Source organism: Lissotriton vulgaris, chromosome 7, assembly GCF_964263255.1.
Source record: "Lissotriton vulgaris chromosome 7, aLisVul1.2, whole genome shotgun sequence".
NCBI classification, from domain to species: domain Eukaryota; kingdom Metazoa; phylum Chordata; class Amphibia; order Caudata; family Salamandridae; genus Lissotriton; species Lissotriton vulgaris.
This window is the reverse complement of record NC_141695.1, coordinates 1,777,244,409-1,777,270,959: the sequence shown is the minus strand read 5'-3', so window position 1 is coordinate 1,777,270,959 and position 26,551 is coordinate 1,777,244,409. Positions and strand designations below refer to the sequence as shown.

At 50.7% G+C, this 26,551-nt stretch overlaps 1 protein-coding gene across 1 annotated transcript in view; it reads right to left on the bottom strand.

Annotated features, from left to right (window-relative positions):
• LOC147706661 (fish-egg lectin-like) overlaps positions 1-26,551 on the bottom strand; it is a 67,409-nt gene that overhangs the window by 30,289 nt on the left and 10,569 nt on the right. Inside the window, exon 2 of the mRNA XM_086929114.1 lies at positions 18,151-18,384. Within this exon, the coding sequence (XP_086785240.1) occupies positions 18,151-18,384 (234 nt within the window). The remainder of the gene's footprint in view (positions 1-18,150; positions 18,385-26,551) is intronic.

The following is a 26,551-nucleotide window of genomic DNA, read 5'->3' as shown; positions in this document are numbered from 1 at the left end:
AACTGGGCTGTCGTACGCAGAGCCAACATGGGTGTGTGACTGATATTTGCGTGCCCCTAGGCATGGTTATCTACTGGGAATGTGCATCTGCCTGTGTCTCTATGGCAGTGTGGGTCTCCTTTGTGGGGTCTAGGTTGTCCCTGAAGGATAATATACACCCACTTATATGGTAGAGTTCGCCTTCCATGTGTTCTGACCCCACCCGCACCAGTTCGGCCACCTCCTTTTTGAATTCTGACACCTGGCATTGGGGTGCCATGAGTGGGTCGTTAAAGTGTTGTGAGGCAGCCGTGCTTGCGGGTGCTTCCTGCGGTGTGGTCTGTTGCAGGGTCTGTGTTCTCTGCTAAGTAGCTTGGCTGCCCTGGTCCTGGTGGTGGGTTGCATGGGATTTCCATGAAGACTCCAACAGGAATGTGTAACAGCAAGCACAGCAGGTGTATCTCTGGAGGAGGAGCTCAAGCATGCACAAACACACACACTCACACAATGCCTGTTGCATGAAGACTACGGCAAGACCTGGGGTGTAACAGCTCACACAGCAGCAGCATCTCTGCAGCCGGAGCTCAGCATACATGCACGCTACACACACACACACACTCTCACTCTCAGTGCTTGCTACATGAAGTCTCCAGCAGGAATTGGGGTGGGGGTGTAACAACACGGACCGCAGTTCAACATGTCTGCACAAACATTCACATACTACACACATTCAGTGCATGCTGCATGAAGACTCCAGAGGGATGCGGTGTGTAAAAACACACACTGCAGCTCAACATGCACACATAAACATGCACACACCCACACCTACACATTCTCTCAGTGCCTACAGCATGAAGACTCCAGCAAGAGGCAGGTGCAAACAGCATGGACTGCAGCACCATCACTGGAACATCAACACACACATGCACACACACAAGGTCTGCTGCATGAATACTCCAGCAGGAGGGGGTGAGTCAGCACACACTGCAAACGGAGCTCATCATCCACACACACATACACACTCTATTCTGCATGAAGACTCCAGCAGGAGGGGTTGAAAACAGCATGCACCCACTGCAGCAGGAGTTCATTGTTCACACACAAACATGCAAACACTCCTTGCACACACTCTGAGCCCCTGCTGTATGAAGTCTCCAGCAGAAGGAGGTGCAAGCTGTATGCACTGCAACTACATCTCTGGAGCAAGAACAGATTCTCATTGCACATACTCCACACATACCCACACACTCCACTCACACACACATACATCTTCTGAGTGCCTGGTGAATAAATGTAAGTATGCACTGCAGCGGCATCTCTGCTGCAGGAGCTCTGCATGCACACACTCAACACACAAACACACACTGTGAGTGCCTGCTGCATGAAGCCTTTAGCAGGAGGAGGTACACATAACATGCACTGCAGTAGAATCTCTGCATCAGGAGCTCAGCATGCACACACATACACACACACACACACTCGGTTTGTCTGTTGCATGAAGACTCCAGCAGGAGTAAATACACACAGCATGCACTGCAGCAGCATCTCTGGAGCAGCTCTCATAGCACACACTCCAGACACACACACTCACATACAAACTCTCAGTGGCTGCTGCATGAAGACTCCAGCATGAAGGGATGCAAACAGCCTGCACTGCAGCCGCATCTCTGGAGCAGGCCTTGATCACACACACACACACACTCCGCACACACACTCACATACAAACTCTCAGTGGCTGCTGCATGAAGACTCCAGCAGGAAGGGATGCAAACAGCCTGCACTGCAGCAGCATCTCTGGAGCAGCTCTCATCACACACACTCTGCCAGAGAGAGGAGCAGGGGCAGGATGATGACTCTTACTCCCGCAGAAACAACAGTCACAGCCATCTTGTGATGCCATTTCTCATTCATGAACAATCATACACATGAGGCCCCGAGCTATGCAGGCCCGAGGTTAGTTGAAGCATTTGCCACCCAATGACTAGGGGTACTTTGAAGTCTCCCAGGGCACTGGTGGAAAGATGATAAGACCCTGCCTCTTCGTGCTCAAAGCAAGCATGCAGATTAAACAAAGCCAGTGAACCCAGCAACGAGCAAGCTCTGAGGCAGCTCCCTTGACAGTCTCCCTTGGACTACAATCTAGTGCAATGCTTCGAGGCGCGGCTGACTTAGAGCAAAATAAATAGGGTCACAAGGTTTGGTGTAGCCTTGTAAATGTGTATGTTTAAATATATACATATTCACTTAAAAAAACAAAGGTTTATGAAGTAGAGTTAAAAAACTTGGAAATTCACAAAAAAACAAAGGTTACCGAGACGTCATAGTTGGGCTCAGATTTCACTTGTGCAAAAACATGCACTTATATTTACCTGAGCGACCAATAACATACGCCCCCGCAATGCACTGCTTATTACCTCACATATCGCATCATTCCTGAGATGGTCAGTGGCATAACTGATGACATCTCAAATGACATCGACTTACCCACTTACCAACTTACTACAAGAATCTGATTAGTATTATAAGTGCACTACTAATGAGTGATACGACTCTAACATATAGTATGTGCGCAGATGCATGACTCTGTGTATCCATGTGTGAGTGGGTGTCTGAGTAGCTATTTGTGTGTATACGTGGGTGTGTGGGTAGCTGTGTGGGTGAGTGAGGGACTGTGTGAGTGGCTGTATTAGTGAGTGAGTGGATATGTGAATGGCTCTATGAGTGAGTGGGTGGCTGTGTGAGTGGCTGTATGGGTGTGTGACTGGATGTGCGAGTGACTATGGGTAAGTGAGAGGGTGTTTGAATGGCTGTATGAGTGAGTGATTGGGTGTGCAAGTAGCAGTATGTGTGAGTAAGTGGTTGTTTGAGTAGGTGTTTGGTTAAGTGAGTTTTGTTAGTGGCTGTATTGGAGAGTAAGTGTATATTTGAATTGCTGTATGGGTGAATGAGTGGATGTAAAGGTGCTTGAATGGATGTGTTAATGGGTATGTAAGTGATTATATTTGTGAGTGAGTGTGCAAGTGCTTGTATGCATGAAAGAACGGCTGTCTTGAAAGACTGTATGGGTGAGTGAATGGGTATATGAGTGGCTGTGTGGATGAGTAACTGGGAGCATGAGTAGTTGTTTGGGTGAGTGTGTGACTCTGGGCCCGATTCACAGAACTAACTTAAGACAAAATCCTAAACATACTACATTTGGTATTCACAGAAGGTAGGATTTTGTTTTAAGTTTGTCTTAAGACAAACTTAAGACATACTTAAGACAGACTTAAGTTAAGATGTTGTCTTAAGTCTGTCTTAAGTTTGTCTTAAGAAAAAATCCTAACTTCTGTGAATACCAAAAGTATTAAGTTTAGGATTTTGTCTTAAATTAGTTCTGTGAATCGGGCCCGGAGTGAGTAACTGTATGAGTAAGTGACTTTTCCCATGTTCATCTCTTGCCTTGAGTCACACGTTTCTTTTCATAAGTATTTGAAGACCTGGCCCTTTGCCCTGTAACCAATTCTTAGAGAGGGTTGATACTCCTGCCCTCCTCTAGTGGATCCTCTTAGCGCATTGACACCCGTAGGCATTTGGTCACGCTTTCATTCATTCATCTGAACACCACAGGCACTGAGGTACATTGTGTAAGTGGTGTGGGAGTGGGCAATAGGCACCGGCTACATAGAGGACACTCTTCAGTCCTTTGTCCACCAGTCTGTTCTCCATCAGTGTACACATACAATCAGGTCACAGTGTTAAATGCCTTTCTGGGTCAGGACTAATGGAACAAAAGGAGCAGGGTGGCCCAAGATGCTGGAAATATGAAAGACAAAGTCCTCCAGGGAGGTGAGGAGAAAGGTCAGTATGGAGGGTGGTACATCACTGTGCGATGGTAATCTTATGGCAAAGGTTGAAAAGATTAGGATATGGTGCTGGAATGTTGTGGGAGTGAGGTCAAAACTAGATAACCCAGTGTGGGTCAACCTATTCAGAGAATATTTACTACCTATGCTTGCAAGAAACTTGGGCCGTTGGTCCTTTTTTTTAGATGGCTATTGTATTTTTTTGTTCTACTGCTATTAGCTCAAATCAAGTCAGAGAAGAGGGAGACACGCGATTTTCATCTTTGTAAAACATTTAGGTAAGGTGTCAAAGAATGTTTTAGATTCTCTGCATTATCAAATAATTTGGTGAGATTTTGATGGAGCGCTTTAGTGGCAATACAATATTATAATAATATTTGCAATTGTTCTAGTGCTAGTGTTGTTGTAAGTCTTGAGAAAGATCCGAAGGGCTTCATTGAGCTTATGTAAAAAGAGATGTGTTTAATCTGGTTTGGAGGGTTTAACATCCATACATGTAGATTGAGAGTCTAATCACAGCACGGAACTGGTCATGCTGTCTATCATAGATGAGCTCCGGAATAGGGCAGACAAGAAGATACCCGGCGCCCTGGTGCTGTTAGACCTCTCCGCGGCGTTTGACACCGTTTGTCACAAACAACTCCTGTCGCGGATGAGGGACTTCGACATCCAGGGCACAGCCCACGCCTGGTTTGCTTCTTTTCTACAAGGGAGGACACAAAGAGTTCAGCTGGGAGAATTGCTCTCTACTGCAACACCAATTTCTTGTGGAGTGCCACAGGGGTCGGCTTTGTCGCCCCTGTTATTCAATATATATCTCCAACCATTGATTGCACTCCTGAATCAAATGGATTGTCAGGTATACAACTATGCTGACGACACCCAAATCATTATCCAAATGGATAATGCGCCTGGGGCGCCAGCAAATCTGCAAACCATCTTGAAGCACACAGCTAATTGGATGTCGCTGAACTCCCTAAAAATCAATCCGGACAAGACGGAGGTTCTACCTATTACCATCGCTGGCAATCCATGGCATGATGGATTCTGGCCTAGGGAACTTGGACCGCCCCCGGAGCCGGCAGTGGCTGTAAAAAGCCTAGGCATCTATGTGGATGACAAACTTGCCATGCGGAAACAAGTTACCACGGTGGTAGGAACTTGTGTTGGCCTGCTCCGTCAACTTAGAAAAATTGCGCCATTACTGTCCTATTCCACACTGAGACGGGCGGTTTCCGCAATGATTCTTGCAAGATTGGACTACGGCAACTCGCTCTATTTGGGTTTACCCCAAAAACTCCTGGACAAACTTCAGATGGTGATGAATGATGCCGCTAGGCTCATTCATAAGAAACCCAGGAGCACGCATGTGTCCCCACTTATGCGTGAGCTACATTGGCTCCCAGTAAGGCAGAGGGTGCTCTTCAAAGGGTTATGTATTGCACATAAATCTCTTTATGGTAAGGCACCAAGATACATTAAGACCCGCCTGATTCCATATAAACCTGCCAGGGTGCTAAGATCTGCTGAGGCAACTCTTCTCATGCAACCACGTTTTAGATTGGCGACAGTGGGCGGTCGTGCCATCTCGAACACCCTCCCAGCAGCTTGGAATAGTCTACCGGCGGACTTGCGCAAAGAATCTAATTTGCTGTCCTTTCGGAAGAGGTTGAAGACTGATCTTTTCCAGAAGGCCTGGGGTGGGCTATAAATTTCTGGGAAGTGTCTTTTTTGGTTTCCTGCGGTGCTTATTGGACAAGCGCTTAGAGACCCCTGGGTTATAAAGCGCTATACAAATCAAAATAAATAAATAAATAAATAAATAAATAAATATGGGTCTGCAGTATGTCTACACCTGAAGGGGGTGTGAACACATTTCTTTCATAAGACTTACGGAGAGGCTCTGAATGGGTTTCTTATTAAATTAAAACCTAATCTTTATAAATGACGTATGCCCTGCCCCCATCAGGCGCTGCCGACTTGTATCACCTCTTGTATAGACAATTCTCAAATACTTGCATCATATATGAGCGGCCAAGGCCCACTGACCTTGACTCTGAACCAGGCTCAGGGAGGAAGCCAGCCAGCAGGGCTTAGCCAGGAGGCTGGGTGGGTGGAGGAATGGGATGGCCTTAAAGTGGGCTTGGATGAGGACACAATGTCATGGCTTCCTGGGATCCAGGGTGGTCGAGAGCTCTATGCATGGATGATGCAGTGGAAGAGGACTCGGGGGAGCCAGCCTTTGAGTTTTATCAAATTGTATTAGAAATGCCCTGGTACGACAACCAGGTGCTTATCATGTTAAAAGTCAGAGTTGGTTCGCTTCACCCTGCAGTGCGGCTCCTAAAGCACTCAATGTGGCGCTGGGCGATTCCTCGAGGGGCTGCGGAGATGCTCAAGAGATGCCGGAGGAAATAGAACATGTCCTTGTCCAGGCGAAAAATCTGGCTGCTAAGGGTTTTCCCCTCCTGTGCTGAGCCTCGTTGAACCCCATTGTTCATGACAAGGTCAGCTCGTCATAAGCACAGCTCCACTGTGCCTCATGACGAGCTGAGCTCGTCATGAGCATGGAAGGGGTTAAGGAGATGGTAAGGGAAGCTCTTCAAAGATGCAAGAATTCACTCTGCCTTTTAGAAAGTGATAAATGCACCTTATTTGAGTGAAATGGCAGGATCTTCTATAGAGACTATAATCCTAGCTGAAGAATTGGTCAAACACTTCTAGTGGGGGGGGGGGGGGGAAACAGGGGGTGGGGGGGGAGTTTAATCAAAAGGAAGAGGGTTTATCTGTCGGACCCATTGAGTTTGTTTCATTGAGGCGACCAGAGCTGTTAGGACTAGCCTGAAAAGGAAAGCCCAGCTCCAGACAGAGTCCCTATAGATCTATTTATTGAAAAGATTGACTTTTGAACCCCACTGGTCACAAACGTGTTTGAAGTAGGCCTGGGCAGAGTTTGCGGAGTGCCACATGACCCAAAAACTCTGCCAAGCTACGCAGGGTTCTTCAAGGTGAGGAGTGTTTGACGTCATGCCGTCTGTGCTGATTTTTAGCGGTCGGTGTCTGTCCTATGTGCAGCGTAAGAGGGCGCTGCTTCTTTCCTCTGCTGGAGTGTATACTCTACTCGAGCGGTAGCTTCCTCAACGCAAACGGAAGGTTTCTCAGCGCGAGCGGATGTGACCACACGCCCCCGCCCACGCTGAAACATCTCATCAGGAGGTGGTCTGGAGTAAGACGCCAACTCGGCACTGATGAGCGCAAGCGAGGGAAAACTTTGCCCGCAGAGTTTTTCAGAACTCTGCGTACTAGGTGGAGCATGGAGTGGGAAATACTCTACAAACTTTGCGAGCGGAGACGAATTTCACACCCAGGCCTATTTAAAAGCGGTAGCAAAGTGCGTTCCTTTTCCCGCCAGGAGTCAGTCTGTAATTGTGCAGATTTTTAAAAAGGAGAAAACATCTGATCCAAGTTTGTGTAGACACATGCCCCTGTTGGAATCTATTCTTACGGTGGTCGGAAGGGCAGTCTTGTCTAGGTTGGAAGGTTGGGCAGAAGAAACTAATATTCTCTGCGATGTACAGTATTGCGCTTTTAGAAAGAATTAAGCACTGTTGACCAGTATCTGTACCTATATCTTGTTATAAAGATGTTGGCGCCTCATCAAATTACAAGGTCCTGTGAATTGGGGGATCCATCAAAATCCATGGGAATGGCAGGGAAACCCCATACAACCCCCGTGGAACGCCTCCCAGGGCAGAGTAACACAACACAGCAATCTGCGTTGCATACCTATACTCCTGGGGCCTCATTTATGAGGCCCCTTGCGCCATCGGAACTTCACTTTTCATGAAGTTCCGTGGCGCAGAAGCCTGCGTGGTATTTATCAGGCAGCAGTACGTCAGTTTTTGTGGCGTACTGCTGCCTGATAAATATCAGTCCCTTTAACGCAGTGTTCTGCGTTAAAGGGGCGTGCAATGGGTGTTGCTGGGGGCGTTCCCAGCAACATCCATGGCCTTTTGACACTGCCCCAGATTTACGAGAAATCGTAAATCTGAGGCAGTGCCAAAAGCTTGCGCCTCCCAAGGGGAGGCGTAAGGGATGCGCAACTGGGAGAAATGTCATTATTTCTCCTCGTATTTCCTTTTTTCATGTGTGCTGCATTCTGCAGCACACGTAGAAAGAGGAAAAGCCTCTTGTGATTATTTTTGTACAGAAAGGTTTCCCTTCCTTGTAGGAAGGGGGAGTCTCTAGTTGGCGCAGTGCAGCACTAGCGACAAGCAGGGACTCTCTCTTCCTCGTCAGGGCTGAGGGTTACCTCCAAGACAACCTCTGCTTACCCTCTAGGTAGTGTGGCTTAAGCAGTCTTAGGCTAATCTCTGGGGCACATAGGGTTAAACATTTGCAATATTACACCATCACAACCAACCCACCACACAATGACACCAAACTGTATTTGTAGTAAAAATATATATTCTTTATATAATTTCAAGCAGGCTTGTAAATACAGTTTTAGGCACTTTCAAAATGTCAGATTCCAGTTTACTTTATGTTGGGTTGCCACAGTTCTTTCTAGCAATAAGCAATCTTAGCGTTTCAAAACAGTTCTTTATCAGCTTCCAATTGCCCAAATATGATATTGTTTGGGGCCTTTCTGTTCACGTTTTATCAAAACAAAGGCGGAGTTGCCTGCTGGGGGCCTTGGCGCACCTCCAAGGACTGGATGGGCCCGACCGGCCCGGGCTCACGCTTCTAGCGGGAGCGGCGGCAGGTTGGCTCGAGTCCGCCTCTCTGTGCGAGCCGCACGGCTGTGCGCGGCTGGCGGGGGAGAGAGCGGGGGCCCTGGGAGCGCTCCACACGCGGCTCCGAGGGCTCGGCAGGTCAGAGGGCGGTGCGAGCGAACAGGCCAGATGCTCGCACCGCGGGGGCAACAACAGTACCTTTGTCTTCGGTGAACAGGGTCGAGGCAGTCCGGCCACAGGTCAGCGCGGTGGTCCGCGTCGCGGTGTCTTCCTCCCGAGGTTGGAGCGAGCGGCGGCTCGGCTCGAGCTCGGAGGTTGGCGTTGCGGCGCGGGCCGGGCCACAGGGACAGAGCGCCTTGAGATTTCCTGACCAGTAGGGCACACGCAGAGGGCAGCGATCCTCGGCGCAGGCCTCTGTTAACCCAGGTGACGTTCAGGCACCCCACACAACAGCTGTTTCTCAGACAGCGGCGGCGCGTTCAGGGGCACAAGACACGAAGGGGTGCAAGCAGGCACCGGGCGCCACCTTTCTTCACGTTGCGAGCTGCAGCTCGGGGCCAGTCACGGTGTTTAGATCAGCTGGGCTGGTCTTCACGATGCTTCTGGGCAAGGCAGGCGGCAGTCACTTTGTTTAGAGGGAGGGCAGCTCCCAGAACGTTGCTGAAGAGCGCGATGGACACAGCGCGCTCCGCTTTTTCCTGGAGAGGCTTGCAAAAGGAAAACAGCGTCTTCCAGTGGTTCCTTGGTCAGGGGGTAGCGCCCACTGTTCCTGGGGCGCTGGTCAGGGGGCAAGTTCACAGGCAAGCCCTTGGAGATCTTTCAGCAGAGTTTGGCACAAAGTTACTTAAAAGCAAAAGTCTCTTGTAGTCTTTTCTTTCCTCTCCTTCTGCAGCAAGGCACCAGACACAGGCCAGAGACAGCACTCCTCCTTGTCCTTCCAGGTCCTTCTCTTTTGGCAGAGTTTCTTCTGTAGCGCAAACAGGATCTAATTTACAAGGAGCAGGGCTCCTACTTTTATACCCAGTTTCTTTTGTTCTTACAGGCCAGGGGGGCCTTTGCATAACTGTTCTCAGTCCCTGAGCACTTGTGGTGGGTACTTCTGCTTCTGCATTCAGTGTGAGGGCAGGCACATCAGCCGCTCCCCAGGGGGGCGGAGCCGGCATTGTGAAGACAGGGGCAGCCTAAGCACTTTGTTGACAAGCTTTGGTCCTTCCTGGGCCAGGTGTCGGGCTGAGTCATCAGTCGGTCCCCAGGAGGGCGGAGCCAGCATTGTGGAGGCAGAGCACAGCCTGATGCATCATTCAGGGGAAACTCCCACCACCCACTAAGGTGTCATCCTGCTATTCACAACCTGTCAACTCCCAGCCCTGTCACTCACACACTCAGACAGTCAGATACACACAAGAGCAGAGGCGGGCTGAAATGGTTAGACAAGCAAATGCTAGCTTTCTAAAAGTAGCATTTGCAAACCCAGGATATTAAAATAAACTTTACTAAAAGAAGTATTTTATTATTCTGAGTTCAGGCATACTAAACATGACTCTCTACCATGTTCCCTGAGCCTGCTGGGATTATAGAGTGTAATAATTCCAGCAGCCCATTCTGGCCTAAAGGGAGCAGGTAGCCTTGCAATAGTGAAAAACGAATTTGGTTGCAATTCACTACTAGGACATGCCACACACATCAGGGCTTGTCCTACCTTACACTTACAATGCACCCTGCCCTAGGGCCTACCATAGGGGTGACTAATATGAAGTTAAGGGAAGGTTTAGGGGCTGGCAAGTGGGTGCACTTGCCCAGCCAGCATGACAGTACCAGACTGCACGCAGGTTCTGCAATGGCAGACCCTAGACACATTTTAAGGCTGCTTCTGTGGGTGGCGCAACCAGCGCTGCAGGCCCACTAGCAGTATTGGCAGTTACAAGCCCTGGCACTCCTGGTGCACTCTACTAGGGACTAACAGTAAATCCAATGAACCAATCATGGACATCAATCACATGTACACTTTTCAGTAGGGAGAGCATATGCACTTTAGCACTGGCCAGCAGTGGTAAAGTGCCCAGAGTCATTAAACCAAACAAAAGAGGTCAGAGAGAGTATTGGAGGAAGGCAAAAAGTTTAGGGATGACCCTGCCAAGAGGCCCAGGTCCAACACAACCCCCTTCCAGCCAAAACGCAGGGTAGACCAATCACCACTGTGATGGGCTTCCCTGCTTAGGGCGATAGAACATGGACCTGGCCCGCAACAGCAGGGGCACATTCCAGTTCTACGCCAATCAGAACCTATTTTAAATCCTCTGTACATACTCTCAGGGTCCACCCAGCTACTCCATGGGGCACCCTTCTCTTCCTCTGTGGACACCACCTGTGCAGCCTCTAACCATAACTTGCTCACAGGTGTGTCCCAACAGACAGTCATCAAATCACAGTGGCCACTGACAGTAGTCAGGGCTGAGACCCAGGCCTCAGGCCTCTCAGGGCTCCCAAGCCTCTGTGGCCTCAGAGGGTGGGGGGCAGTAGCCCCAGGTGCTTGGCACCCTTTGTCCACTCTCCCTCCTGTCAGGTCAGGTATTTCATCCTGGCACTGACCCACCAGCTCCAGGCCTCTACCTGGCAGCTGGACCCAAGACTGGGGTAGCCTCCCCCACACCCGGTCCTCCTCCTTGGGGCTCTGTACCCTCCCACCTGGAGTGGTACCCCCTTCCAGAATTGTCAGCGCACCTGTGGCAGGTGATATGCACAATTCGCCCACCAGTTCAGGGGTGCTATCCTGCAACTGGGGCACCAGGTCAGGGGGGACACCCTGCACCTGGCCCTTAAACCTAGGGTCTAGACCCTCTAGTTGAACCGGGGTCAGAGGCGAGGACTTCCTCCCTCTGCACCCCCTTCCAGAGTACTGCCCACTCCCAATTGGAGTGGTACCCCTAGAAGTGACATGGGTCAGGACACTGATTACAGTGGCCCCGCCCTCCAGGTCAGACAACACCTGAACCTGGCTCTCCAACTCAGGGACCCAACCCTGCAGTTGAACACTTGCCTGGCGCACCAGGACTTCCCGGGTAGCACGCATGCCCCCCCTGAGGGTGGCACATAGCTCATGTGCCGTGCGACAGTCTGCCTGGCGCAGATCTCCCAACCCCTGTCCATCTGGCAGTGCGGGAAGATCCCCCAGGACAGAAGTGGTGTCCCCATGGTCATTCACTGGGGACGCAGCCCTGCTGGCTGGCCCCTGACCCACTGGTTCTTCCACTGGGGACTCCTTCCCCCTCTCGCCCCTCCTTCTGGACTTCTGCACTCTCCCAACTGGAGTGGTACTGCCAGACACCAGAACTACTGGAGCTCTGTTTACAGAGCCTCCACATCCTCTAGCCACTGGGGGATCCCCCTCAGCGGGTGACTCATCCGGACAGCCTAGGCTTCCCACCTGGTGTTCCCTTAAAGAACCATCCAGGCTCTGAGACTGAGGTTGGGCACTACCGGGACAAAACCCATTCTCACTCCTTCCCCTCAAGGACAGGACGTGAGGCCCTACACCCCTCTCACTGCTACAGGACCTAGCTGGGCTACTCTGCGCCACTCCCACCACTCTGGGCTGGAAGATACCTGAGCCACTCCCCACAGGATCACACCCCAATGCCTCTCCAGACTCACTGGAATCCACCACAAGGTCTGCCTCCAATGTGAGCTCCCTGGGGTCAGAGAACTCACTCTCTAACAGGTGTTGGCATAGCTCTGGAAAACTGGGACTTAAAGTATGCTCTCCCACAATTGGATTACACAGCCCCCTAGCAGGGTTAACCAAACTATCCTTCACCTCACCATCCAGCGCCTCACACACATACTCCACACCATCCTTCTGAGACTGGCCAGACAGTAGCGGACTGTCTCTGTCACACAACCCACACTCTTCTGGGCGGTCTTTACACTCACCCACCAGGACCTCAACCATGGGGGAATCCCTCCCACCACTAGGACCATGAACTCCTACGCCAGCTACCCTATTCCCTTCAGGGACGCTGCGCACTACTGGAGCTACCTCATGCCCTTGAACCTCCTGATGTAAGTTAACCCCCTCCAAGTCAGGTGCCTTATCTCTAGGTGCGCGCACTATGCTGTCAGCACTAGATACCTTAATGTTGCTGCCACCATCTGAGCTGGACTCCACCTCCAACTCAGCAAAGCTCAATCTCTGAGCTACACATATTTCTTGTTGCTGGGCTGAAGCCCGCCTGGCCTCAAGCCCCTCGAGCTCCAAGTCAAGTTTCCTCATTCTTAAGTCATGCGCAAGCTCCATTTTCATTTCTTCCAGGGCTAACTTCCTAGATTCTAGCTCCAGTTGGCAATTCAATTTCAGCTCCGCCAACTTCATTTCATGTTCTCGGGTGGCCTGTCTGTCCGCCAGCTCCTCTGGCGACAGACCTCGGCCAGAAACACTGCTACCCAATGGGGAGGTTGCACCCCTCCACTCTGGAGTTAGGGGTCCCTCCAGCTGCTGTTCTGCATCCTCAAATTCAATTTCTTTTCCAGGGGCATTCCTTGCCTTGACCCAGGCCCTCAGCGCCTTTTGGAACTGCTCCCTTCTGGAGAGTCCGGTCATGGAAATGTTCAAATTTTTGCAGAAGCTCTTGAGCTGTTTCCCGGTATAGTTTTCTAGTTTCTCCCAATCACAGTCAATAGAAGAAATGGATGGTGCCTTTTCCATTTTCACGGACACAGGCATGACTTCAAAAACACATGGAGATCTCTTCTAGCAAAACATAAATCAAAAAAAGTCTGTGGCTAAGTTACTGGACTGTAATCACTATGCAATGGTCAGTAGTTAAGGTAAAACACTGCAAATGTAAATTCGCGATCCCCACCGCTGCGTCCAATGTAGGAAGGGGGAGTCTCTAGTTGGCGCAGTGCAGCACTAGCGACAAGCAGGGACTCTCTCTTCCTCGTCAGGGCTGAGGGTTACCTCCAAGACAACCTCTGCTTACCCTCTAGGTAGTGTGGCTTAAGCAGTCTTAGGCTAATCTCTGGGGCACATAGGGTTAAACATTTGCAATATTACACCATCACAACCAACCCACCACACAATGACACCAAACTGTATTTGTAGTAAAAATATACATTCTTTATATAATTTCAAGCAGGCTTGTAAATACAGTTTTAGGCACTTTCAAAATGTCAGATTCCAGTTTACTGTATGTTGGGTTGCCACAGTTCTTTCTAGCAATAAGCAATCTTAGCGTTTCAAAACAGTTCTATATCAGCTTCCAATTCCCCAAATACGATATTGTTTGGGGCCTTTCTGTTCACGTTTTATCAAAACAAAGGCGGAGTTGCCTGCTGGGGGCCTTGGCGCACCTCCGAGGACTGGATGGGCCCGACCGGCCCGGGCTCACGCTTCTAGCGGGAGCGGCGGCAGGTTGGCTCGAGTCCGCCTCTCTGTGCGAGCCGCACGGCTGTGCGCGGCTGGCGGGGGAGAGAGCGGGGGCCCTGGGAGCACTCCACACGCGGCTCCGAGGGCTCGGCAGGTCAGAGGGCGGTGCGAGCGAACAGGCCAGATGCTCGCACCGCGGGGGCAACAACAGTACCTTTGTCTTCGGTGAAAAGGGTCGAGGCAGTCCGGCCACAGGTCAGCGCGGTGGTCCGCGTCGCGGTGTCTTCCTCCCGGGGTTGGAGCGAGCGGCGGCTCGGCTCGAGCTCGGAGGTTGGCGTTGCGGCGCCCGCCGGGCCACAGGGACAGAGCGCCTTGAGATTTCCCGACCAGGAGGGCACACGCAGAGGGCAGCGATCCTCGGCGCAGGCCTCTGTTAACCCAGGCGACATTCAGGCACCCCACGCAACAGCTGTTTCTCGGACAGCGGCGGCGCGTTCAGGGGCACAAGACACGAAGGGGTGCAAGCAGGCACCGGGCGCCACCTTTCTTCACGTTGCGAGCTGCAGCTCGGGCCAGTCACGGTGCTTGGATCAGCTGGGCTGGTCTTCACGATGCTTCTGGGCCAGGCAGGCGGCGGTCACTTTGTTTAGAGGGAGGGCAGCTCCCAGAGCGTTGCTGAAGAGCGCGATGGACACAGCGCGCTCCGCTTTTTCCTGGAGAGGCTTGCAAAAGGAAAACAGCGTCTTCCAGTGGTTCCTTGGTCAGGGGGTAGCGCCCACTGTTCCTGGGGCGCTGGTCAGGGGGCAAGTTCACAGGCAAGCCCTTGGAGATCTTTCAGCAGAGTTTGGCACAAAGTTACTTAAAAGCAAAAGTCTCTTGTAGTCTTTTCTTTCCTCTCCTTCTGCAGCAAGGCACCAGACACAGGCCAGAGACAGCACTCCTCCTTGTCCTTCCAGGTCCTTCTCTTCGGGCAGAGTTTCTTCTGTAGCGCAAACAGGATCTAATTTACAAGGAGCAGGGCTCCTACTTTTATACCCAGTTTCTTTTGTTCTTACAGGCCAGGGGGGGCCTTTGCATAACTGTTCTCAGTCCCTGAGCACTTGTGGTGGGTACTTCTGCTTCTGCATTCAGTGTGAGGGCAGGCACATCAGCCGCTCCCCAGGGGGGCGGAGCCGGCATTGTGAAGACAGGGGCAGCTGAGCACTTTGTTGACAAGCTTCGGTCCTTCCTGGGCCAGGTGCAGGCTGAGTCACTCCCCAGGAGGGCGGAGCCAGCATTGTGGAGGCAGAGCACAGCCTGATGCATCATTCAGGGGAAACTCCCACCACCCACTAAGGTGTCATCCTGCTATTCACAACCTGTCACCCTGTCACTCACACACTCAGACAGTCAGATACACACAAGAGCAGAGGCGGGCTGAAATGGTTAGACAAGCAAATGCTAGCTTTCTAAAAGTAGCATTTGCAAACCCAGGATATTAAAATAAATAAACTTTACTAAAAGAAGTATCTCATTATTCTGAGTTCAGGCATACTAAACATGACTCTCTACCATGTTCCCTGAGCCTGCTGGGATTATAGAGTGTAATAATTCCAGCAGCCCATTCTGGCCTAAAGGGAGCAGGTAGCCTTGCAATAGTGAAAAACGAATTTGGTTGTAATTCACTACTAGGACATGCCACACACATCAGGGCTTGTCCTACCTTACACTTACAATGCACCCTGCCCTAGGGCCTACCATAGGGGTGACTAATATGAAGTTAAGGAAAGGTTTAGGGGCTGGCAAGTGGGTGCACTTGCCCAGCCAGCATGACAGTACCAGACTGCACGCAGGTTCTGCAATGGCAGACCCTAGACACATTTTAAGGCTGCTTCTGTGGGTGGCGCAACCAGCGCTGCAGGCCCACTAGCAGTATTGGCATTTACAAGCCCTGGCACTCCTGGTGCACTCTACTAGGGACTAACAGTAAATCCAATGAACCAATCATGGACATCAATCACATGTACACTTTTCAGTAGGGAGAGCATATGCACTTTAGCACTGGTCAGCAGTGGTAAAGTGCCCAGAGTCATTAAACCAAACAAAATAGGTCAGAGAGAGTATTGGAGGAAGGCAAAAAGTTTAGGGATGACCCTGCCAAGAGGCCCAGGTCCAACATTCCTGTACAAAAATAATCTTCCCCGCAACGCAGGCACCCGGGAACCATGGTGCAAGGGTGCCTGCGTTGGCGCAGGCAGCCCATTGTGCGCCGGCGGAGGGGAAAAGGACAGGAATGCGCCGTATCTTATAGATACGGCGCATTTCTGCCCTTTTCTTTTGCCGTAGGGAAGCACAGCAGGAAGGCCTGCTGCGCTTCCCTACGGCAAAAAGTCATAAATGAGGCCCCATATTTTTTAAGCCCCTCAGAGTCACGCAAAGTGGCTTTTTTGTGGCTACAAAATTCTGTCAAGGTTTGCAAGGTCATAAATTTGGACCCAAGTGTATAAAAAGAAGCTGGGGGTCCCTTCCAGCTGCGCTAATCACATCTCCTGAGCAGGACTGTGAGTTCTGTTCATTGAGGGTGACATTCATGGGGCTCGTCTATTATTATGGGGAGCAGTTTGGATAAAAGAGGCGCCCCTCTGAATAGGAACATTCAACAGGACTGTGTGAGCTTGAAGGAGGCCGTGCAAACACCAGGGGGGGATTTTAGCAACAAATCACGTGAGAACATAGGAGTGTCTAGTTTTTATTTTTATCCAAATCTAAGAGGGGAATCAGCAAAAGAGCTCTTAGATCTCGGATTCTGAATATCAGAACAGAAGGAAGGGAGGCGGGAGATTAAGCAAAGTGACAGTTGCAGCTCTTGACCTTCCCCTAAAAGCCCCATGACCCGTATTACTATAAGGGTGCACTTTCCTTGTTTGCGTCACGGAACACCTTACAACAGGTGTGCTGGGCACAAACATGAAAAGTGCGCCTTGTGATGGTGACGGTGCTGCCCCAGGGCAGCTGCACACTGGCATTGCCCGGGGCAGTGCGGTCCAGTGGGAAGGGACGGCTGCTTCAATGCCGTCTGCACTTTCAAGAGGAGAGAGAGACCCCCTAGCAGACGGGTGCACTGAGTGACTCCACCTGCCTGCAAGGGAATGTCAGGGGGGTCCATTGTACCCCCTTTCTGCCCTTCAGAGTGGTGCCTGTAGGAGGTGCACTGAAAAAGCCCCACCCTTTTTGGCTCACTCCGTGCACCTCTTAAACCCATGTTTGCCTCTGCTCCCGCGTGCATTATATGGCAGGGCACGGGGACAAATGATTCCCTCATTTGCATGGGGGACACACCCCCGTGCAAATGAGTGATTCCCTCCTGAGAAAGCGCTGGTGCTACATATGCGGCAGCGCTGCTAGTGGCACAGAAGGGGTCGCACAAGGGTCTGCACCCCCTTCTGTAATACCAAAGTGCCCTAGGGGTGCACAAAGCGGGTGCACATGCCCGCGGTGCCCCCGGGGTAGTTTCTGTATGACGGGCCCTGATGTATAGTCTTATATTACCATAGTACAGAATGTGCAGCACAGATTTTTAATGACCAGATTCCGTTTATATGGTGTACATTATTTTTTTGCTCTCAATGAAGAAAATTATTTTAATAGGCAGTTTCCCCTCTGCCCATGTGACACTCGGTCAGAGAAATCTTCTTTTGTAGCTATTACGACGCACCAAGGAGAAAAGGTAATACACCCTTATTGAAACCCTATATATTGTGTGTAATGCAGGCCGGCCATGATGAACTATCTGCAGCAGCTGAACTCTTGTGTTATTTGTTCTTCAAATTTGACGTTTTTTAATTTAGTTTAAGAAAATTAGGAAGTCTTTTACCATTCACTAGGATGCTCACATGTCCTTTGATACAAGTTGATTTACGAAGGAATATATTTTAACTATATATATTTGTTTTTTTAATATTGTGAATATGAGATATATTGATGTATTGATGGGGGTATGAAAAATTATATGTAAAAAATTGTATATATGGGAATTTTTGTGTAGGTTAAGGATAGTTAGAAAAATCTGATTTGTAAGTTTTATTATTGTGTTATATGATGATTTGACTTTTATGGCTAAAGTAGTCGAATAAAGTTTGATTGATTGATTGATTGATTGATTAGTTGATTAATTGACACAGAGCCGAATCAATAAATAAACTGTGATACCTGGATTTTACATATCTTCTCCCACATATGAACTTACCAGTGGTTTGGGTCCAGGCTCCTCCCACAAGTTTATAGATCAGGTTGGCATTGTTGACGCCCCAGACTCCCGCGGCGCCGACGGTGACGTGTTTCAGGGCTCCGGAGAGTTGAACCCACTGGCCGTTGAAGAGGGTGTAAATGTTTGCACCTTGATTCACTCCAAAGACCAGTCCATTCCCAGCATCGATCTGCACCAGCGCTCCTGGGACTTGTACACAGGCCATTTGGATACCTTCAGGGGAACAGAGATGGTTCATGTTACTGTGGTGAAGCTTCCATCTTTGTGAGCACATGAGAGGGATCAATAAAGCAGCCCATAGAGACTCCTCAGACCTGTCACAAGATGTACTGATTCTTCTAAGCATGGGGCTATGTTTAGGGACATCTGTAACAACGCAGATGATGGCAGAAGACAAAGGCATGTTAGATGAGGACAGTAAGACAACTTTCATTCAATAAGTCAGCGAGATGCTAAGAACAACATCTTAGAAACATGTTTCATTGAGGAGTGATGGACAAGAGACACGAGAGGCATTAGAGAGGACGGCGGGCACTCTTCCATGACCTCACGTGTCAAGAGAAGCACAAACGAAAAGACAGAATGAAGAGACACAGGGACATGTGCATGAGTGTGACTCCCGCTGAGAGGACGCGCTCTGATCCTTCTGATACCTCCACCCTGGCTTGGTCTCCAGGTGATGCTGGGCCTTCCTCCTGGGCAGTGATGATGCAGCTACAACCCCTGGGAGAAGCAGCATCTTCTTCAGTGACCATCTCATTTCAAGTCTGCTCTGGAATTGATAACTAAGACAGATTTCTGCCACAATTTTGATCTTATTTCAGTCTTAAATGTTGAATGTGTTTCTTCGTTGTTCATGTTCTAAGTAGTTCAAGAGCTGGAGCAGCGGTATTGCAGCACCTTAGGCGGCGGGGGGGGGGGGGGCATCATCCAAAAACCCTCTGTAGTTTGCACTCGGTCTACTAATGTGCAGTGTGCTCATGGTCCCCGCAGAGACAGTCTCAAGAAGTGACTGGTGACCTCAGCTTCACCGCTCAAGGAGACCATGAGTCCCATCCCGTTTCCATTATTTATCACCACTCGCCTTGCTTTTTCCTTGCAAAGGCTTCAACAGTCCTGAATTGGTTTCCCATTCTCTCATGCAAGTCGCAGTCTACCATCCATACCATGAGAGGGGGGTCATAAAGGTCCCTGCTGCACCATGATATTCCCGCATTGTAATCAGCCCATTTCAATCGCAGAGGACCAGTGTACAGGGAGGAGCTCAGTATAAACCCATATGAAAGAGACAAGCACATGTCCCTCAAACGTGTGCACTCGTTTTCGTTAAGGACACCAGGAAAAGTTTGAACTCAATCCAGGTTCACACCAGAAAGAATACTTTTCACCTAACCGCGCAACTGTACGACACTCTACCACTTCTCTTGGACAAAAAAACTCTTCTTTCAAGAGTGATTCAAGGAGACACTTTAACCTGTGTGTAGCACCCCTTGCATCTCTCTAAGGGCAAGCCCTGTTCCCTAGCTTCCAATGTCTGAGCAATGATTTAGGACTTCTTCATCCTAAAGTACAGAGAGAGAGGAAAGACTCTCCTCCCGCCCTCCTGACTCTCCCACGTCTACTGTCAGTGGAATCCACTGAAGGGCAGAAGAACTTGACCAAAGTCCTGCCCCTTGGGGAAGGACACTGGATCCTTCTTCAGGAATCCATTTCACTTGAGGACCATTAGGAAGCACACTCGATCCTCTTACATCTTCATGGATCCATATGACCTGAGAACCCTTAGGAAGCACACTGGATCCTCTTACTCTTCATGGATCCATATGACCTGAGGACCCTTAGGAAGCACACTCGATCCTCTTACATCTTCATGGATCCATATGACCTGAGAACCCTTAGGAAGCACACTGGATCCTCTTACTCTTCATGTATCCATATGACCTGAGGACCCTTAGGAAGCACACTGGATCTTCTTACTCTTCATGGATCCATATGACCTGAGAACCCTTAGGAAGCACACTGGATCCTCTTACTCTTCATGTATCCATATGACCTGAGGACCCTTAGGAAGCACACTGGATCCTCTTACTCTTCATGGATCCATATGATCTGAGGACCCTTAGGTGAGTACACTGAATCCTCTTACTCTTCATGGATCTATGACCTGAGGACCCTTAGGAAGCACACTGGATCCTCTTACTCTTCATGGATCCATATGTCTTGAGGACTCTTAGGAAGTACACTGGATCCTCTTTCAGGAATCCGCATGACTTGAGGCCCCTTAGGGACATACACTGGATCCTCTTACTCTTCAGGGATCCATATGACTTGAGGACCCTTAGGAAGCACACTGTATCCTCTTTCAGGATTCCATATGATTTGAGGCCCCTTAGGGACATACACTGGATCCTCTTACTCTTCAGGGATCCATATGATCTGAGGACCCTTAGGTGAGTACACTGGATCCTCTTACTCTTCATTGATCCATATGATCTGAGGACCCTTAGGTGAGTACACTGGATCCTCTTACTCTTCATGGATCCATATGACCTGAGGACCCTTAGGTGAGTACACTGGATCCTCTTACTCTTCATGGATCCATATGATCTGAGGGCCCTTAGGAAGCACACTGGATCCTCTTACTCTTCATGGATCCATATGACCTGAGGACCCTTAGGTGAGTACACTGGATCCTCTTTCAGGAATCCACATGACTTGAGGCCCCTTAGAGACATACACTGATCCTCTTTCAGGAATCCATATGACTTGAGGCCCCTTAGGGACATACACTGGATCCTCTTACTCTTCAGGGATCCATATGACTTGAGGACCCTTAAGAAGCACACTCGTTCTTCCTTCAGGCATTCATGTGACTTGAGACCCCATAGGAGAGTATACTGTATCCTGCTTCAGGAATCTGCATGACTTGAGGACCCTTAGGAAGCACACTGGATTCTCCACCAGGATCAGTATGACTTGAGGACCCGGTATACTGGATCCAACTTCCGGAATCCATATGACTTGAGACCACTTGGAGAAGTATATTGGATCCTTCAGGAATCCTCATGACTTTAACTCCCTTAGGTAATACACTAGATCCTCCTTTAGGAGTGCATATGACTGGAGACCCATCAGGGAAGAACACTGGATCTTCCATCAAGCAGCCCTATGACTTATGTGTTAATACATCATCTACAAGACGGCCATCCTAAAGCACCAAGATCACTCGCCTGATCGGAGATCACAATAAGAACCTTCTGCTTCATTTCTGCTTAGACGCGCCCCAGCCACCCTCAATATCCCCATCAAGCATCTTTTTTCAGGCTCCTGCAGCGATTGCTCCTTTAGTGCCACACCAGAAGCTCTCTGCTGCACATGGCTCTGCCTTCTTGAAAGCTTCCCCTTCCTTGGAACTCTAGCAGGACTTCCTACAGCTTCAGGGGTTCTAAAGTACCATTTCTTTCACCCTTTCTAGTGTTGACAGCCTGGCCCCATCCGCCCAGAAGTAGAACCCTCAGTCCTTTGCTGTTCTCCTTAAGTCACATCCCTGAGACTCATCTTCACATTTTGGGCTTGTCATAAAAGGCATTCCCATTTATCAATGGAATTGTCGTTTTTCCTTGTGCTGTTTGTCACAGAGAAGTCTGAATAGTAGCAATTGAGTATACTGCACTTTAAAAAATATATAGAGATAACATTTAAAAGCTGCCTCGCTTTCCAACTTTTCAGCTCCAGCTCGGAATGAACAAGTGAATGTGATGAGAAAGAGGAATTCCAGAAATGCCTAAAAGAGATGATAGTTTTGCTGAAAAACAACTCCTTAAAATTCAATGGAGAGAAAACCAAAGTGTTATGTTTCTCACCCTCTAAAGAGCCTTACACGCTCCTGAGCAATTTCTCGCCTTGGACTAGCATGGGCAACCTAGAGACATGACATTCAGTGTGTAATATAGGAGTATATGTTGATGATAAACTCTCCATGGAGACACATATCAACAAAACAGCAGCCACATGTTTCGTACTTCGGAACCTTAGGACTATCATGCCACCGTTCCCACAGCCAGCAAGAAAGTTCGGGCCTCATTTATGAGACCCCTTGCGCCATCGGAACGTCACTTTTTGTGACATTCCGTGGCGCAGAAGCCTGCGTGATATTTATCAGGCAGCACTTATCCACTTCTTTTGGCTCAATGCTGCCTGATAAATGTCAGTCCCTTCAACGCAGTGTTCTGCGTTAAAGGGGCGTGCAATGGGTGTTGCTGGGGGCGTTTCCACCAACATCGTTGACCTTTTGACACTGCCCCAGATTTATGAGAAATCGTAAATCTGAGGCAGTGCCAAAAGCTTACGCCTCCCTAGGGGTGGCATAAAGGAAGCACAACGAGGAGAAATATCTTTATTTCTCCTTGTTTTTCCTTTTTCTGTGTGTGCTGCATTCTGCAGCACACGTAGAAAGAGGAAATGCCTCTTGTGATTATTTTTAGGTCTCGCCTAGCAGCACGCATGCGCTACAAAGGCAAAAGACCTCTTGGAATGGCTTTGGCTTTTCAGCCAAAAACGTGCACGCTTTCCGTTGCCTTCAATGGCAACGCATGCACGTTTGGCGATTCCATTGCGGGAGCGAGCAGCTGGCGCCATATGGTATCAATTATCGTGCCTTGCTGCTAGCTCCCACAAGGGAATCGCGCCCACCCCCTCCTCTCTACCCTCCCCCTGCTGCCTTCATTCAGCGGTGGCGCCTGCCAGCGCTTGCGCGTCTTATAGTTTGTTTTCTGTGGTGTTGGTTCCTTTAAACAAAACTACCTGGTATGTGTCAAGAAACGTGTAGTCCGTGATATCAGTCACCTGAGCTTAATTTATAATTTGTCTAAAGAAGCTGGAGTCGACGCGTTTAGGAAGGGCGCACTCTCCTGACATTAATCAGTTCCCTTTCCATGACTGTCGCCCTGCAGTCTGAGACACAGCTTTTTATACCAGCCCCGTACTTCATAGAGCGAGTCAGATCCCCCCGGGAACATCAAAGTGTACATGTGTTTTTATAATCCTGTCAAATATTGTAAAGAGTAGCACAAACCTGCAACACCCTCTAGCAGTTGCAGGAGACACTAGTTCCCATGCCGTGCTATCACTTGCCCTAGGCGGGTCTTGTTGGACAGGCCACATGACGGGCCGCTCTCCCCCGGCTCGACCAGGCCCGAGCCCAGTCACGCAAGCACCACACACCACCATTGCACGCCCTACGTCCCCTCAGGGACCCCTGCCCTCGAACATGATAACCTCGTGGGTCCGATCCACTGCCGGCCCATGCACCCAGCCCGGGCCGCCATCTTGGACACCTCGCCACGAGGCCGCCTGGCCCCCGATCGACCTCAACCCTGGGCCTAGCCCAGCCTCAGACAATCCGGCACCACCCTCCACCCAGGAGGTGAGCGGGCTACTTGGCAAGTCAATGGGAGAAAGAGGTGCCGATGGCTCTCCCCCCGCCCAGTGCCGCTCGCCCATCGCCTCCCCGGGCGCTGGCTCCACCCCCCTGCTGGGTGTCTGGACTCCCTCATCCCGGACCTCCCGACCTCCAAGTGCGAGGGTCCGGACATCAAAGCACGCCAGCCCTATAACTGGGGCAGCTCCAGAGCAGGAAGTCAGTTGTATCTTGGAGTCGAGAGACGTAAGAGGAACTCATCCTGGACGGACTACTGGCGCTGCCGTAGCTCTGTCCTGTGCACCATCGTCCTGCCTGTTGGCGCTGCCACAGCCGTCGTAACCTTCATTCTTCACCGTCGTCCGGATCTGCTGGCGAGGCCGCGGACCGTTGTAACCATCATCTTCATCGGGACCTGCTTGGCTTCTCCACGGCCCGTCGACCATCCTTCATCCATCTCGGGACCTGCTTGGCTCCTCCACGGCCCGATCAGCAACCACGCCGAGCTCGAGGATTGAGAGCTATTTAACTCATTGGTAACTAAGACTGTCCCGCTACCCTTTCTCCTCAACCAGAGATCAGAACCGAGGGGACCCCTGAGTCCAGACCTCCTTGTATCATAACGACGTAACCTAAGAATTGCATATAAAGTCTCGTTAACCTTCAATCTTGTGTGGTGTCCGTCTGTGGGGGGGGAAGTTACTTACCTGTACAGTCGTTGGAGACGGCTCTCCCTGGAGACCTCTCCCCGTAATCTCGGCCGACCCTCCCGGTCCGTCTAACATTGGTGGCAGCGGTGGGATCCGAATCACCGCATAACGTACAGAGAGTAGCTCACCCCACAACGAACAACAATGTCGACTAAAGAGAGCGGATCAACTGAGAAGTTCCAAATGGAAAAACTAGAGGAATACAGCCATCGTGAACTAAAGCAGTTCTGCATCGAACTAGGTATCGCTACCACCGGACTAAGTACCAAGGACGATTTTAAGCATGCCCTAGAATCTTGGGCAGAGACCGGGGATGTCGAAGCCCCTGAGCAAAGCACCGCGAAAAATACCAACACGGCCCCTGAGGGGCAAAGAACCAGTCTCTCGCAAGACGAGATCCAAGAAAGAGAAAAAGCCCGACTACACGAACTCGAAATGGCCCGACTCAAGATGGACATAGAACTCAAATTGGCCGAGCAAAAAATAAACTTAGAGCACCTTCGCCTCCGAGAAGAAAGAGAGGAGAAACAGAGGCAAAGGGAGCTCGAGGAAAAAAGACTAACGTACGAGCACGAACGGAACCTAGCCGAGATCAACCTGCGCAAACAAAATAAAGAGTTAGGGGTGCCCGACAGACCGTCCACCCCAGGGACCGCGGAGAAAAAAGTGCACATCCCCAAGGATGTGGTCCGAGAATATTTTCGAGAAGACGACATCCAGCAATGGTTTAAGGCCTATGAAATCGCGATGACTGCGCACCGGATCGATAGAGCCGACTGGGGAGCCGGCCTATGGGGCAAATTCCTCAATGAGGGCCGCGATACTCTGTTACAGCTCCCAGACCACCAGATGACCTCCTACGACCATATGAAAGCGGCCCTCCTCACCCGCTATGGCCTCACGCCCGAGATGTACCGTCAGAGGTTCCGAGACTGCACACGCATTCCAGGTACAACTTGGGTGGACTATGTAACGTACTTTAGCCGAGCCTTCGAAGGCTGGATCAGAGGGAACAACGTCACGACCTACGAGCAGCTGTTCAATCTGATGGTATGGGAGCATCTGTCCAACAATTGCTTCATTGAACTACGCCAACACCTCCTCGACAGCAAGTTAACCGATCCCCGGCAGCTCGCAGCCGAAGCTGACCGGTGGGAGATCACCAGAGTGGGCCGGAATGGGTCCTACGAGCAGAACAGGAACAACAATGGTCACTACCGACCCAGAGGAGGAGGAGGGGGCCAAGGACGAGGAAGAGACAATACTCCGGCCGCCCCCGCTACCAGCACCACCCCCCCGGCCAACCGGGGCAGCACCCCGGCGCGACCGGGATACAGAGCCAATGTTACATGTCACCGATGCCAACGAGTCGGCCACTATGCAAACGACCCAAGCTGCCCGCAGTATCAGAGTCCAAGACCCCGCCAGGTGGCCGCCGCGGCACTAGGGGAAGAACAGATCTCCGAGGAACAAGAAACAGGCGAGCAAGAGTATCAAGAGTGGGAGCCAGCCGCCATGACTCTCGCGTGCTTAGGGGGAAGAGACATGGTCCCGCGGGTCCCCCTACCCGCTAACACCCAGAAGTACAGCCAATGGGTGAGCATCAATGGACAACGGGCCGAAGCCCTTCGAGACACCGGGGCCAGTGTGACAGCCGTCCGCTGTCATCTGGTGACCCCAGAACAATATCTACCGAACGTTCTCTGCCCTGTGCGATCAGCCGACAACTCGGAAAGTCTGTGTCGGATGGCCTGCGTCCCCTTTGAGTGGGGAGGGGTCTCCGGCATGTTGAAGGTAACGGTCCGAGACGACGCCCCCGTGGAATGCCTCCTCGGAAATGACCTGGAAAGCTCCCCGTGGGCAGCCGTGGAGCGAAAAGAACACTTGGGGATGTTGGGCGCCCCAGACTGGGCGTGCGTCACCACCCGGTCCATGGCCGCCCGTGCCAACCATCACCCGGAAGAACCAGAATGGCCGGCGCCACCGCCTCCGGTCGCCCCCGCCGAGACCCCCGACCATGGCATCCCCCTCGAACTTGCTCAACCTTCCGACCTCGCTAATCTTGATCAGTGGGCTCAAGAAGGGGGACCCACACAAGAACAATTTCGTCAGGAACAGAAGACCTGTCCCTCCCTTGAGGGACTCCGACAACAAGCGCTCGCCCAAAGCGCCGGGGATACCTCCGGAACTCATTGGGTCTACTGGGACAATGATCTATTGTACAGCGAGCAACGAATCGCCGAGCTGGGGG